This window comes from Colobus angolensis, unplaced genomic scaffold (assembly GCF_000951035.1).
Source record: "Colobus angolensis palliatus isolate OR3802 unplaced genomic scaffold, Cang.pa_1.0 Scaffold61, whole genome shotgun sequence".
In the NCBI taxonomy this organism is placed as follows: Eukaryota; Metazoa; Chordata; class Mammalia; order Primates; family Cercopithecidae; genus Colobus; species Colobus angolensis.
This window is the reverse complement of record NW_012119710.1, coordinates 487,930-500,796: the sequence shown is the minus strand read 5'-3', so window position 1 is coordinate 500,796 and position 12,867 is coordinate 487,930. Positions and strand designations below refer to the sequence as shown.

Below are 12,867 nucleotides of genomic sequence, written 5' to 3'. Positions count from 1 at the left end.
TTTCTTTCTTGCTTTTTTATTTTTTTAATTTTTCTTCCAAGATGGAGTAATTTTGCTTCATAAGCATTGCTGTTGACTGTTCTGGATCACTTTTCTACAGCACACAGTGCACCCTTTTAACAAAATCAGAAATAGAATAAGACTCAAATCTTATTTGAATATAGAGCTTAAAATATGTTCCTCTCTAACACAGTATCTTCAATTTTTCTTTAACTCTCTATTTTATTTTAGTCACTTGTCACTTCTGTCCTCTATGTCCCTTTCTATGTTTGTGCTGTATTTCTCTTGCTGCTTCTTCCAATTTTGTCATCAGTTCTGTGACAAAATTTTTCTACTACTGACCTGTTTGGCCTGGCACTCAAGTTTAATATATTTCAGTTTTCTATCTCCTGTTTTTATATCCATTGCTAATCTTTCTCCTGTGTTTTTATATTTTTGCTTTGTGTTCTTTATTTATGCAGGTGACTTTATTTTTTTTTTATTTTTTATTTTTTTAAAAATGAGACAGGGTCTCACTCTGTTACCCAGGCTGGAGTACAGTGGCATGATCATGGCTTACTGCAACCTCAATTTCCTGGGCTTAAGCGATCCTCCCACCTCAATCTGTCAAGTAGCTGAGACTACAGGTGTGTGCAAATATTTTAATTTTTTTGTAGAGACAGGGTCTCGCCATGTTGCCCAGGCTGGCCCAAACTGCTGGACTCCAATGATCCTCCTGCCTTTCCCATCAAAGTGCTGGGATTACAGGCATGAACCACTCTGCCTGGCCTAATATTTTAATCCACGGAGAAAAGTTTAGTCTGAATTATAATGTGTTCCACGACAATAGTTTCCTGCTGTGTGTTCTTTGGTAAGTTTTGCTGCTTTTTCCTATGGTAATCATTCATTCATTCATTCATTCATTCATTCATTCATTCTTGAGACAAAGTCTCACTCTGTCACCCAGGCTGGAGTGCAGTGGCGTGATCTTGGCTCACTGAAACCTCCGCCTCCTGGGTTAGCACTGATTCTCCTGCCTCAGCCTCCCAAGTAGCTGGGATTACAGGCACGTGCCACCACACCCAGCTGATTTTTGTATTTTTAGTAGAGATGAGGTTTCACCATGTTGGCCAGGCTGGTCTTGAATTCCTGACCTCAAGTGATCCACCTGCCTCAGCCTTCCAAAGTGCTGGGATTACAGGTGTGAGCCACTGGGCCCAGCCAGTTTTCTTTTATTTTTGTATCAGTGCTGTGTCTGCTCTGTTTTTATTACTTAGGATTTTCCTGGTTGGGCTACTTGTAGAAAGTTCCTTCAGGTAGTAGAATTTTGCTGATGTTTTCTGAAATTGCTAACCCTGCCTGACTTCTGCTACAATTCATCCTGTATGGTTTTTGTGTGGATCATAACCACTTTTGGCAATCCTTACATTTTTTTGAAGTCTGGGGATCATATGCTTGCTCTACTTTCATTATAATTGGGGTCTGCTGATGATTTTTCCATGTGCGATATCCAGAAGATGAAGGAAGTTGCTATCTCACTATCTCACAATGTCACATTCATATTTGAAGTTGGGTTAATTCTTTAAATGACTATGCTAAATTAGCTATTTAATATTATATAGTAGTAGCGAGATTCTTAGTCATAAAGTAATAAAATTAAATTTAAAAACCCCTCCTCTTTACACAAATATCACACAGAAGAAGACGAGGAGTCTTACAATCTCTCAATGATATTTTCTGTAGCTCTATGAAAATGCAATTTGGTAAATATTTTGTTTCATGATTTCAAGAGAAAAGACATTTCAAAGTGTGTTTCCCATCTATCATCCAAAATACCAAATATTCGTCACCATCAGAATAATATCTGACTTATTTCTTATACCTAGATTCCATGGTTTCCAATACTAACACTTCTATACACACATACTGGGGTAAAGAAGAGAAAACTGACTAGGTAAGTTTCACCACAGAAGGTAGGCAAAGAGATAGAAAATAGTATTACCCAAGTGATGGAAAAAGCGACTGAAACATTCTGAGGGGAGTTATTTCACATTATCCTTTTAGCCACCAAGTGCTAAGTAACTAACAGAAGAGGTTAGAGACACTTACGAGCAAATAACCTAGAAAAGAAGTTAGAAGGAGGGCAATTGTTCCAGCTTTTCTGTGGGGTGACTTACCTTTTCCAAAACTTTGGCAATTCGGGTGCCAATTTGTTCAAGTGACTGTTGTGGATATTGGTCTTTGCCGAGATTTTGTAATACCTGGAAGGAAGGAAGATGGCAGATTAATAGAATGAAAATGACGCAGGATCTAGATGATACTGGCTAATGCTGAGTCGGGCACCATACAGCACAGAGGCAAACTGTTTTTCTGGGATACATGCTGTGTTCCTACTGGTAAGGTAATCTATGGAAGATACATTTAAGGCTGTTTTAGCATCCCCTCAGCTCTCCCACATTTAACAAAAATTACAGAATATAAAACACATTCATTATAGCAACATCAGACCACAGAGTAAATGAAATAAACTATGTGTAATCTTGTCATTCAGACATGTAAAGACATATAGAGAGGTATTAACCACTTTTAACACCTTTATATGTCTTTCAGGTATTTTTCTATGTACATTTTCTCACAAAATATTGAATTATACTATATACTGTTACCTATGTTTTCACATTATATATTGTGAAAATTTATTCATGTCAATAAGAATATTTCTATATATTTTCTAATGGTGCTACTGTATACTATATTACTTCTGTACCAAAATTTATTTAACCAATGCTCTACTGTTGGATACTTGTGACACGTTTTTCCAATTCTTCTAGGTAGACGCTTTGCTAGGTATATATTGGGTCTGCCTTCCTTACCTTCCTTCTTAAAAATGTCAACAGGAGAATTAACTGCCCCAACCATTTTTCTCAAGAGTCTGTATTTGGTGGCAAGGCAGAACTACTCCCCTTGAGGGGTAAATCAGGATTAAAATTCCATGGTCATAAATAAAAAAGGACTAATAAGCTCAGTCCAAGGGCCTGAAAGAAATCAGGCTTGGCCCAAATCCACCTAGGTGATGCCTAACTGAAAAAAAACCCTATTTTTTTTTAAAGGCCTGGTCACCTGTGCTTTCCACTATCAATGTGCATCCTAATTGTGAGGCTAAAACCCAGCTTGAACAAAGTTGAGCACTCACCTCTGTTAGCTGACTCTCCCCTGTGTAGTGCAGGCTGGCTCGGTTGGAAACCCCATGCAAGTGGTCCAGGGTATGCATACTCGTGGGGAGATTGCCATTGCAAAGAGGCTCCATTGCTGGCTGCTGTATAGGGGTGGCAAAGTCTATGTGTTCTGTGATGCTGAAAAATGGAGATTACCACATTAGGAAATTTTTGAGTGGGTGTGAAGAGAAGAGAGATAGCATTAACAATCAGCTCATCATAGCTTCAACATGCTATCCCCTGATTTTAAATGAGGTAAGTTTTCTTCTAGGATTTCTTCTTCCAAGATATAAGTGGTGATAAATACCCACAACTGGTTATTATCTTTTAGTTTTCTTTTATGCACAGCAGCACATTCCTCCCCACAGAAAAAGTTACCTAAAGCTTACACAGTAAATTTTAAAGAGATAAACAGCCATACATTGTATTTAGGTGTAAGACTAAGTACTTCCTTTCATTTTCGCACCATATACAAACTATTATAGACTATTATATGCACTAATATGACAAATTGGCACTGCCATGTTTTACTTGCAGCTATTTAAAAAGTCTAACAATTATTAGGCAAACATTCACTCATTATTTATTTACAGCCTATTACATGTCAGATACAAGGACTATAATAATGAGTAAAACATAGTCAGTCCCTGCTGTTATCATGTTCATTCTCTTGTGAGTGATTCATTTATTACATGTGGTAAGTCATAAAAGATAAAGTATGGTGCAATGACAGTACACTCCAGGAGGGTATATGTTGCCTCTGCACTGGTGGAGGAGGGAGGTAGCTAGTAAAGGATTCTGTGGAGGTAAGATTAAGTTGAGGCCAGAAGGTTTAGTGTGAATTAACCAGCTGAGAACCCACAGTGAGAACAATGCCACAGACAAAGGAGACACCACGTGTGACAGTCCTGGCAGGAGAGAGGGCAAAAGAGAGGATGAAAAAACAGGCAGGGAGCAGATCAAGAAAAGCAGATCAAGTCCACTTTAAATAGCAGTAAGAATTTCCTAGAGTGCTTTAAGAATGATTTGACTTATATTTGAAGAATTCTGAGTACTGTGGAGAGAATAGGTTGAACAGAGGCAAGAGTGAACAGAGCAAGAGGACCAGCTAGGAGGTACTGGATGAACCGATGTAGGGATGGTTATGCTCTGGTTTGAGGAGGCAGCAATGGAGATGGAGAAAAGTAGGTGGTTTTGAAAAATACTCAGGGAGTAAAAGTGCTAAGAATTAGTAACAGACTGAATTTGAAGAGCAAGGGAGGAAAACTGTTAAGGATAACTCCCAGGTTTTTGGCCTAAGCATTGCTGGAGCTATTTACTAAAAATAGGAAAAGAAAAAACAAACGAAACAATAATTTTTTAATATGGAGAGTGGGCAAGAAAATTATGACTTTAGTTTTCCTGAGCAAGGGATGCCTGAGGACAATCTAGACAAGACAGGTGAGGGAGACAGACAGATGGGTTGAAGGCATTGTAGAAAGGTCTGGTATGGAGATTCAAGTTTGGGAGCTGTTAGTACATCTGTGTTGATTGGAATTTTGGGAGTAGATCAGTCTGACTAGATGTAATTACAAAATAAGAAGGCTTAGTGGTAAATCCTGGGGAACTCCAACACTTAAAGGGTAGAAAAGGGGTCAGCAAAAGAGAGTGAGTGTCCAGTGAGGAGAAAGAAATTATTAGAGGCACCTAGTATGTCTTGGTAGGTGTTTGCAGATCTGGATTTGCTCTGGCTCCCTTACAACTGCATGATACTCATGAGAAACCATGGGTTTTGTGCTTCTATAAAGAGGATCCAGTCTTCAATGCAAACTAAGCAGGTTATACATGGCTGCTACATAGCTTACGAAGGACAGGTGAAGGCACCAGGAAGGGAGGCACACTCACTGCTTTGCTACAATGGGTTGGGTCCACCTGGGGGCCATGGTCAGCATGGTCATCCTTTGAGAATTCAGCTCTAGAAAGGATAACTTTTCTACTATCTGCTAAGAAGGCATCCTTAAAGTCAGCTGGGTTCAGTGGAACTCAAATGCCATAAAAGAGGGAAAGGCTTAACATACTTACTCAATGTTTTTTGAAGAAACTGCAAGCCAGGTACTCACGATGGCAGTCAGCTCTACCCAGCGGAGTTTGAGGCATTCGTCTGGGCTGGGCCATCCCAGACGCTGGTAGTCACGTTTTTTTCCTGGAAGGAAAGTATGCCATGAATCCATGCGATTGCAAAGGAACAGAACCCAAAGGGCCTTATACCCTGATGATTACTTCACCCAGATTGGTGTATTTGGAGGTGCTAGTCATTCTTGTAGTCTTTGGCATTTCCCCCATCTATGGTCTAATTAAAATCTTGTCATTATGCAATGGGACTAAAGATCATCTCTGAGTAAAGACAGGTGGAGAAGTAAGAATAAATGAGTCCTTTGGTGGATTTAAGACTGAGCAACATGAAATAAGGGTTAAGATATTCTTCAATGTTAACATTCTTACCAAACTTAATTTTTGCCCCTCTGTATTTTGATTTTATAAAGACAACTCCAACTTAGTAGAAACATATATCCCTAAAGCAGGATTTCTCAACCTGGTATTATTGACATTTTGGGCTGGATAATTTTTTGAGGACCTGTCCTATGCATTGGAGGGTGTTTAGCATCATCTTTGGCCTCTACCCACTGGATGTTGGTAGCACCGTTCCCCAGATAACACAACAACAATGTCTCCAGATATTGCCAAATGTCCCCTGGGGGGCAACATCACACCCAGTAGAGAGAACCACTGCTATAAAGAAGAGCAGCAGGGAATAATGATGTTAATGAAAGATGATCATCTCCCCCCCAACCCCCGCCACACCACCACAGTCCAAGAACCAGCCTGGTTATCATCTATCTGAAGAGCACGTCCTGTGTATTCAGATCCCGTGCTAAGTGCTTTACATCCTTAACCTCATAAGTTTTTTTCCATTTTTCTTTTTTTTAATTAGAGATAGCACCTTGCTTTCTTGCCCAGGCTGGAGTGCCATGGCATGATACTAGCTTTCTGTAGCCTTAACCTCCTAGGTTCAAGTGATCCTCCCACCCTGGCCTCCCAAAGTGCTTATAGGGATTATAGATATGAGCCACTGCATCTGGCCTGAAGTAGGTTTTAACCCTCATTTCTCAGATGAGAAAACAAGAGACTCAGAGAGACTAGGTGACTTGCCCAGGTCACCTGGCTAGCAAATGGCAGAGTTGGGATCCTGATCCAAGTCTGTTTTGATTCTAACGTGTATGTTCCCAATCAACAAGCTATTTAAAGCTACAAAAAATTTTAAAGCTCTGTTTATTAATATCCTTCGTAGGTACTACTTTTTGGGTCTGGGCGCTTTACTTACATCAAATCCCCAAGAAAAGAGCAGAACTGTCTTGTCTGGGAAGGGTTTTCTGAAGGAGTTATAATGGAATAGGCAGGAAGGAGAACTTTCGTTCTGTATAGCACTTTTTATATTATAGGAATTTACCAACAGTAGAAAACTGTTTGAGGTACAGTCAGGGGTTTAGATTGAGATTTTAACAAAACAGAAAGGAACAGTTTTGAAAGAGTTTCAAATTAACTCTCTTTAACTTAATAACTTAAATAAGCCATAATTTTCACAAAAAATCTTATTTTTCTTTTACATTTAATAATTTCATTTGAAAAATATTTATTGAGCACCTGTTATAAGGGGCTGAGAACCATAAAAGACACTAGGGGTACAGACAGGAATAATAAGACGGCCTGCTCTTGAGCTCACAGTCTAGTAAGGAAGGTAAACATAAACAAATCATTACAATACAATAGGAAAAGAGCTAGAGCAAAGATAGAACAATTGCACAGAGGAAAAAGTAACTAATTCTGCCTGAAGGTAACAAGGAAGAGATGGCACTTGATTTTGAAGTTTAAGGATGAGGGATATTTTAGCACGGCAGAGGGCAGAGAGGGCATAGGGCATTCCAGGCAGAGGGAACAGCATGTGCAAAGGCACTGAGGTAAAAACATGAGCATGGTTGGTTCAGAGAATGGTGTTGAAGGGCACACAGAGGCGGGTTGTAAAGGGTCTTGTACACCACACTAGGAAGTTTGAATTTTATCCTGTAGGCAATGGGAAGGCTTCAAGCCCACATCTCTCCATCTGGTTCACAAGGATATCATAAGAGGCTCTGTTAAATGCCTTGCTGAAATCCAGTTACATTATGTCTATGGCACTTTCCTGGTCTTCCAGTCTAGTAGCCCTAACCAAAAAAGGAAATGAAATTAGTTAAGCATTATTATTAGTTCTTAGAAAATCTACAATGGCTCTTAATGATCTCCATTTTTCCCCCATGGGCTCACAAACTATTTAATACTTTGCTTTATAACTTGGTCAGGATTTATCATGAAGCTGATTAGTTAGCAGTGAATAGAATCCATACTTAACTGAAAATTGGGATTTTGAATCTCTCTAGTATTTCTGTCCTCTATGCTTTAGAGCTTTTCACTTTAATGCCAATAAGTGGTTCCATGATCCCATTTGCAAGCACATTCAATGCCCTACTTGGGCCCACCAATTTGAATACGTTTAAAACTGCTTAAGTGCTCTCATATCATCTCAACCATATTCAGCTTTAGTTTTCACTTTTATAACAATTTTTAGTTTTTTGTTTATAAAAGTAATATAGGCTTATTGTAAAATATTTAAAAAATGGAAAAGTCATACAGAAGAAAATAAAAATCACCTATAGCTCTGTTAGCACCCAGAGATGACCATTTATAACATTTTGATGTATTTCCTCCTACTTTTGTTTCTATGTGCTTGTTTATTATACATATTTCATCAAATCTAAGATGCTGCCAACTGTAAACATACATTATTTTAAAGGATTTAAGAAAGAAAAACAGGGCCAATTATTATATAAAAATGATACTATCGACTCTAAGATGTATTCCAATTTCAGAGATATTGAAGCGTGAAAAAAATGTAGTTGATGAAATACAGCATAATGATTAAGGTATTCTCTACATTTACTACTTTATAAATTGCTTTTCTTAGTATATTACCAATATCTTGGCTGCATATTATGCAGCATGGACGTGTTATGATTTACTTAGGCAATTACAACATTCAGGTTGTTTACAAACTTTTATTATAAGCAATCCCATGATCAATATCTTTCTACTTACATCTATGGCACTTGTAAGATGATTTACTTAGGGTAAATTACTATAAGTAGAATAACTGGTATATTTTAAAATTTTCTGATGCGTCTAGTCAGACTACCCCAAAATTCACTTCATTTAAATAAAATGTGTGTTACACATTTAAAAACAATTTGATAATCAAAACTTGTATCTTACTGTTTATGCCTGCACTCCTTTGATTGCTGATGAGGTTGAACATCTTCTCAAGTTTAGTGGCCATCTGTGTGTGTGTGTGTGTGTGTGTGTGTGTGCCTATGTACTGCCTATGTACGCTGCATATATTTTATTGAAATACTGTGTACTGCATATTGATTTGTAAGTGCTCTTTAAATGATATTGATACCCTCTGCTTATCATATATTCTGTAAATATATACAAAAATAATCTACAAAAAATACCCTGCTTCAGTCCTTTATCTTATTTTGTGGTGCTTTCCAGTGTCAGAATTATTATTTTCTTTCCCTCTCTCTGCCTTAGAAAGTTCTTTCCACATGGAAAGAACACGTAAATATTCACCTAGTTTTTCTTCCTTTACGATTTATTACATATAATGTTAAATCCACTGGAATTTTCATTTCCATAATGTTTTAGTGTTTGAACACTTTTTTCATTGATACAGAAGACAGACTGGTTTCCTGATCACTTTGCCCCTTTATCATCTCATCTGAACTATTTCAAGTTACAAATACAGCATCTGTGAGAAATGAGACAGTGACATCTAAAACAAGAAATTGGCATATTAAATATTCAAATTTACCTTGTGGCCCAGGAGATGCCACCTTGGGGCCAGTGATCTCCAGGTTTGCTTGGTAACGATGTCCATTTTCTATCTGACTTGTTTCTACTTTTTTCCCAGGAGTTTTCTTATGATCTCCTTTGGGTTTCTTTACACGTTTGACCTGGAATGTAATCTGGGAAACAGAAACATGTTAGGGACAAATGAGACCAGTGATCAAATCTGTAAATGACTTCTGAATACTAGTTAAGAATAACCAAGTCCTGTGCTCAGGTTCTCTCCTTGAATTTAACTCTTAAAGACCTAAATAAAAAACGGTTAGTGAAATGAACAAAATAACCTAGTCTTGAAGAATGTATAGGAGAAACTGAAAAGAAAGATGTCTGAACTGGACAGTTACAAGTCTGCAGGCTCTGACTGTGGCTTCACACCCATCCCATTTCCTCCTGCCTCCCAGAGGAGCCAGCAATACATAAGTAACATGAAATGCTTCTTCCCAGTAAAATTCCAATGTGAAGGCTGTCCTGGAGTGTGCAGCCAAGTAGTGCCACATATCCAACAGAAACTTACACTTTGCATACTAGGATCCCCTGAAGGACATGGGCTACAATTTTGTGAGAATTAAGTTGGCAAACTTACCCATTCTGTTGCTTCATCATCTTCACTTCTGCAATCTCCGTAGCAAGAGCTTCTGGCCACTCCATCCTGGGGACCTTTCTTCAGCACCCGTATTCCTTGTAAGTCTAGACGACGCCCTTTCATCTCCAGTGCACCCCCAAAGCCTTCCAAAGGCCAGGCCTGTTGAAATTCATCCACCAAAGCCAGTATTTCTTCTGACATTTTGGTTTCATCTGAATTCTCCATCTCGTCAGAACCATTGCTCTCCTCAACCACCGTACCTGAAATTCAAGGGCCACCATGTTAGTAAAAGGTACATAGTACTCATTCAAGTCCTTGGGTGACTCCAACCCTGCTTTTGGAGAAACGTTTTGGCTCTGCTTAGAGGCATTTCTATAGCCCAATGTGATAAAAATACCATTCAGCATCTTCAAAATACATAATAAAATACCAGCTTTGTCATCTAGTGTTTGCCAAAAGCCTGGCTGAGAACAGTGGCAGCTACACAGCAGGCAGGCAGAGATTCTGTTATTAGTGAGTATGAGGACAGGTATGTGATATACTATTTTTTAAAAAAGATCCACTTGCTCTACATTCAAAACATAGACGGCAAGGATGAAGCTTATTATGTTATTTAATATATGGGATTCTTCAAGGTTTATTCAAATATCTGGACATAGCTGTGTGTCCAGACCATACAGCTGGCTTAATTGACTTAACTGAAAAATGATTTGTTTAATGGAAAACTATCCTAATTCTACACGAAGGCTCCCATTTTTCACTAATGGCTGATATAAGAAATAGCAATACACTACAATAATTTCTTTCTAAAATGATTACCAAGATATTATTTAGGTGGCTCAAGTCTCTTACATAAGACCTCAATGGAAGACTCTCAGCGTAATGGCCTAGCAAAAATTCTCTCTCTTGAGAACTCAGTATGTTTCCTTTATTATCCAATGAAGGCTACACAACCCTCTTGAGTTTTCCTCTATGCTTGAATAACAAGGAAGCTCGGGCAAAATCAGCCCGAGTTTCTTAATAGAAGGCTTTCTTTTAAAAAATTCTGCACTACTTAACTTTTCCTGTTTATTTTGTGTTAATGGCTGGATGTTACATTGTGCATTCCATGAAAGTTATCCCTAGTCCCTTTAGGAAGTAGATAGGATACAAGAACAAATAACAAAACGTCTCCTTTTGTACCACGTATCCACAGGAAAACCTGAGAGCTCTGGGTTGATACCTCACAAAACGCCAGTTTCATTATTCTAGTGCAGTAATCTTCAGTTGGTAATTCTGGCTTGTTCAGGGATTTAGAACATGGTATCACAGCCATGCACCACATAATGAAGTTCTGGTCAATGATGAACTGCATATACCACAGTGGTGCCATAAAATTATAATACTGTACTTCCCTGTACCTTTTCTGCATTTAAATACGTTTAGAGATGCAAATATTTACCATTGTGTTACGCTTGCCTACAGTGTTTCAGCACATAAACGTGCTGTAGAGGTTTGTAGCCTAGGAGCAAGAGGCTACACAATATAACACGGGAGCACAGTAGGCTATACCACCTAGCTTTGTGTAAGTAAGTACAGTACACTCTATGATGTTCCCACGATGGCAAAATCACCCAAGGACGCATTTCCTAGAACATATCCCTGTCGTTAAGCAACACATTGGAAAAAAATCATGCTGCTTAGCTACAAAGAGTTCTGCAAACCCAGTAACCCAAGGTTACTGCTTCCCTGTGCTCCTAACATACGGTACTATTTATCATTATTTAAAAATTCTGAGAGAGAGGGGCTTTCATCAATGGAAACTGATATTCAAATGAAGAGAGAATACGGAGCTTGCTGCAGGCTTCTGTTGCTGGTAGCCATTAGGCTTTTCTAAAGGCTGCTGGGGTTGGGGCGAAAGCAATTCCTAAAAAACAACACTAAATATGTACATATTTTTATATTTTTTCCTCACAGGTGAGGAATAAGTAGATTATAGTGTGCTCTGAGTTAGCAAAAAATAAACCAAACTTTATTGATAGCCTACTATGTGTCTATCTCTGTAAGCTGTAGGTGGGAGCAAAAAAAAAAATAGGAAGTTTCTAACCTTAAGAAATTAAATATAATGAATTTATAATCAAGTTGGAGACAGAAAACTACATACATGAAATAAGAGAACAATTAACTTTTTTTTTAAGAGGAAAAAATATTTGCATGTAATCACAAAATGCTTCTTTTTTTTTTTTTTTTTTTTTTTTTTTTGAGACAGAGTCTCGTTCTGTCACCCAGGCTGGAGTGCAGTGCAGTGGCGCGATCTCAGCTCACTGAAACCTCTGCCTCCTGGGCTCAAGTGATCCTCCTGCCACAGCCTCCCAAATAGCTGGGATTATAGGTGCAGGCCACCATACCCAGCTAATTTTTTTTTGTATTTTTGTAGAGATGGGGTTTCGCTATGTTGGCCAGGCTGGTCTTGAACTCCTGACCTCAGGTGATCTGCCCGCCTCAGCCTCTCAAAGTGCTTGGATTCCAGTGTGAGCTACTGCACCCAGCCTTCCAGAGTGACATATTTTCTAAAAAAGCATATATGCATAGACTCATTTGTCCATACACATACATACAGGGATAGTAAAGGCACATGGAAGGCATGACCAATTTCAAATTAATTACAACCAAGAATGTATACAGGGGATAGTAACAAATAAGATACTTAGGAAAGGTAGGTGATGTTACAAATGTGCGGGAAAGTCATGAAGAGGATTCGTTGTAAAGGGAGCCTCTTGTTTCTTAAGCAGAAGAATAACAGGATGAGGGCCATAATAATTACGAAGGTTAAAGTCTTAGAGTAGTAAATCAGTTTGTGTATTGCAACAGGGGTGTTGGACAAGGAAAGAGAAGACAGAAGACAAAGAGACCAATTAGAAAGGTATTTAAGAATCTTTATAAGAGTTATAGAAGTGTCCCACAGGATTATAAATCATGCTGCTATAAAGACACATGCACACGTATGTTTATTGCAGCACTATTCACACTAGCAAAGACTTGGAATCAACCCAAATGTCCATCAGTGACAGACTGGATTAAGAAAATGTGGCACATATACACCATGGAATACTATACAGCCATAAAAAAGGATGA

The 12,867-nt window shown here is 38.4% G+C and overlaps 1 protein-coding gene across 3 annotated transcripts in view; it reads right to left on the bottom strand.

The window, feature by feature from the left end:
* Nucleotides 1–12,867, bottom strand: part of TTC17 (tetratricopeptide repeat domain 17) — a 146,344-nt gene that overhangs the window by 40,238 nt on the left and 93,239 nt on the right. For 2 of the 3 annotated variants that reach the window (XM_011963261.1, XM_011963262.1), the window contains 5 exons: nucleotides 9,754–10,013; nucleotides 9,136–9,289; nucleotides 5,256–5,376; nucleotides 3,173–3,332; nucleotides 2,157–2,240 (listed from right to left, as the gene is read on the bottom strand). In XM_011963261.1, coding sequence (XP_011818651.1) covers nucleotides 2,157–2,240; nucleotides 3,173–3,332; nucleotides 5,256–5,376; nucleotides 9,136–9,289; nucleotides 9,754–10,013 — 779 coding nt within the window. Of the gene's footprint in view, nucleotides 1–2,156; nucleotides 2,241–3,172; nucleotides 3,333–5,255; nucleotides 5,377–6,645; nucleotides 7,433–9,135; nucleotides 9,290–9,753; nucleotides 10,014–12,867 lie in introns of those variants that run through there. The other variant, XM_011963263.1, reaches the window with a different exon arrangement.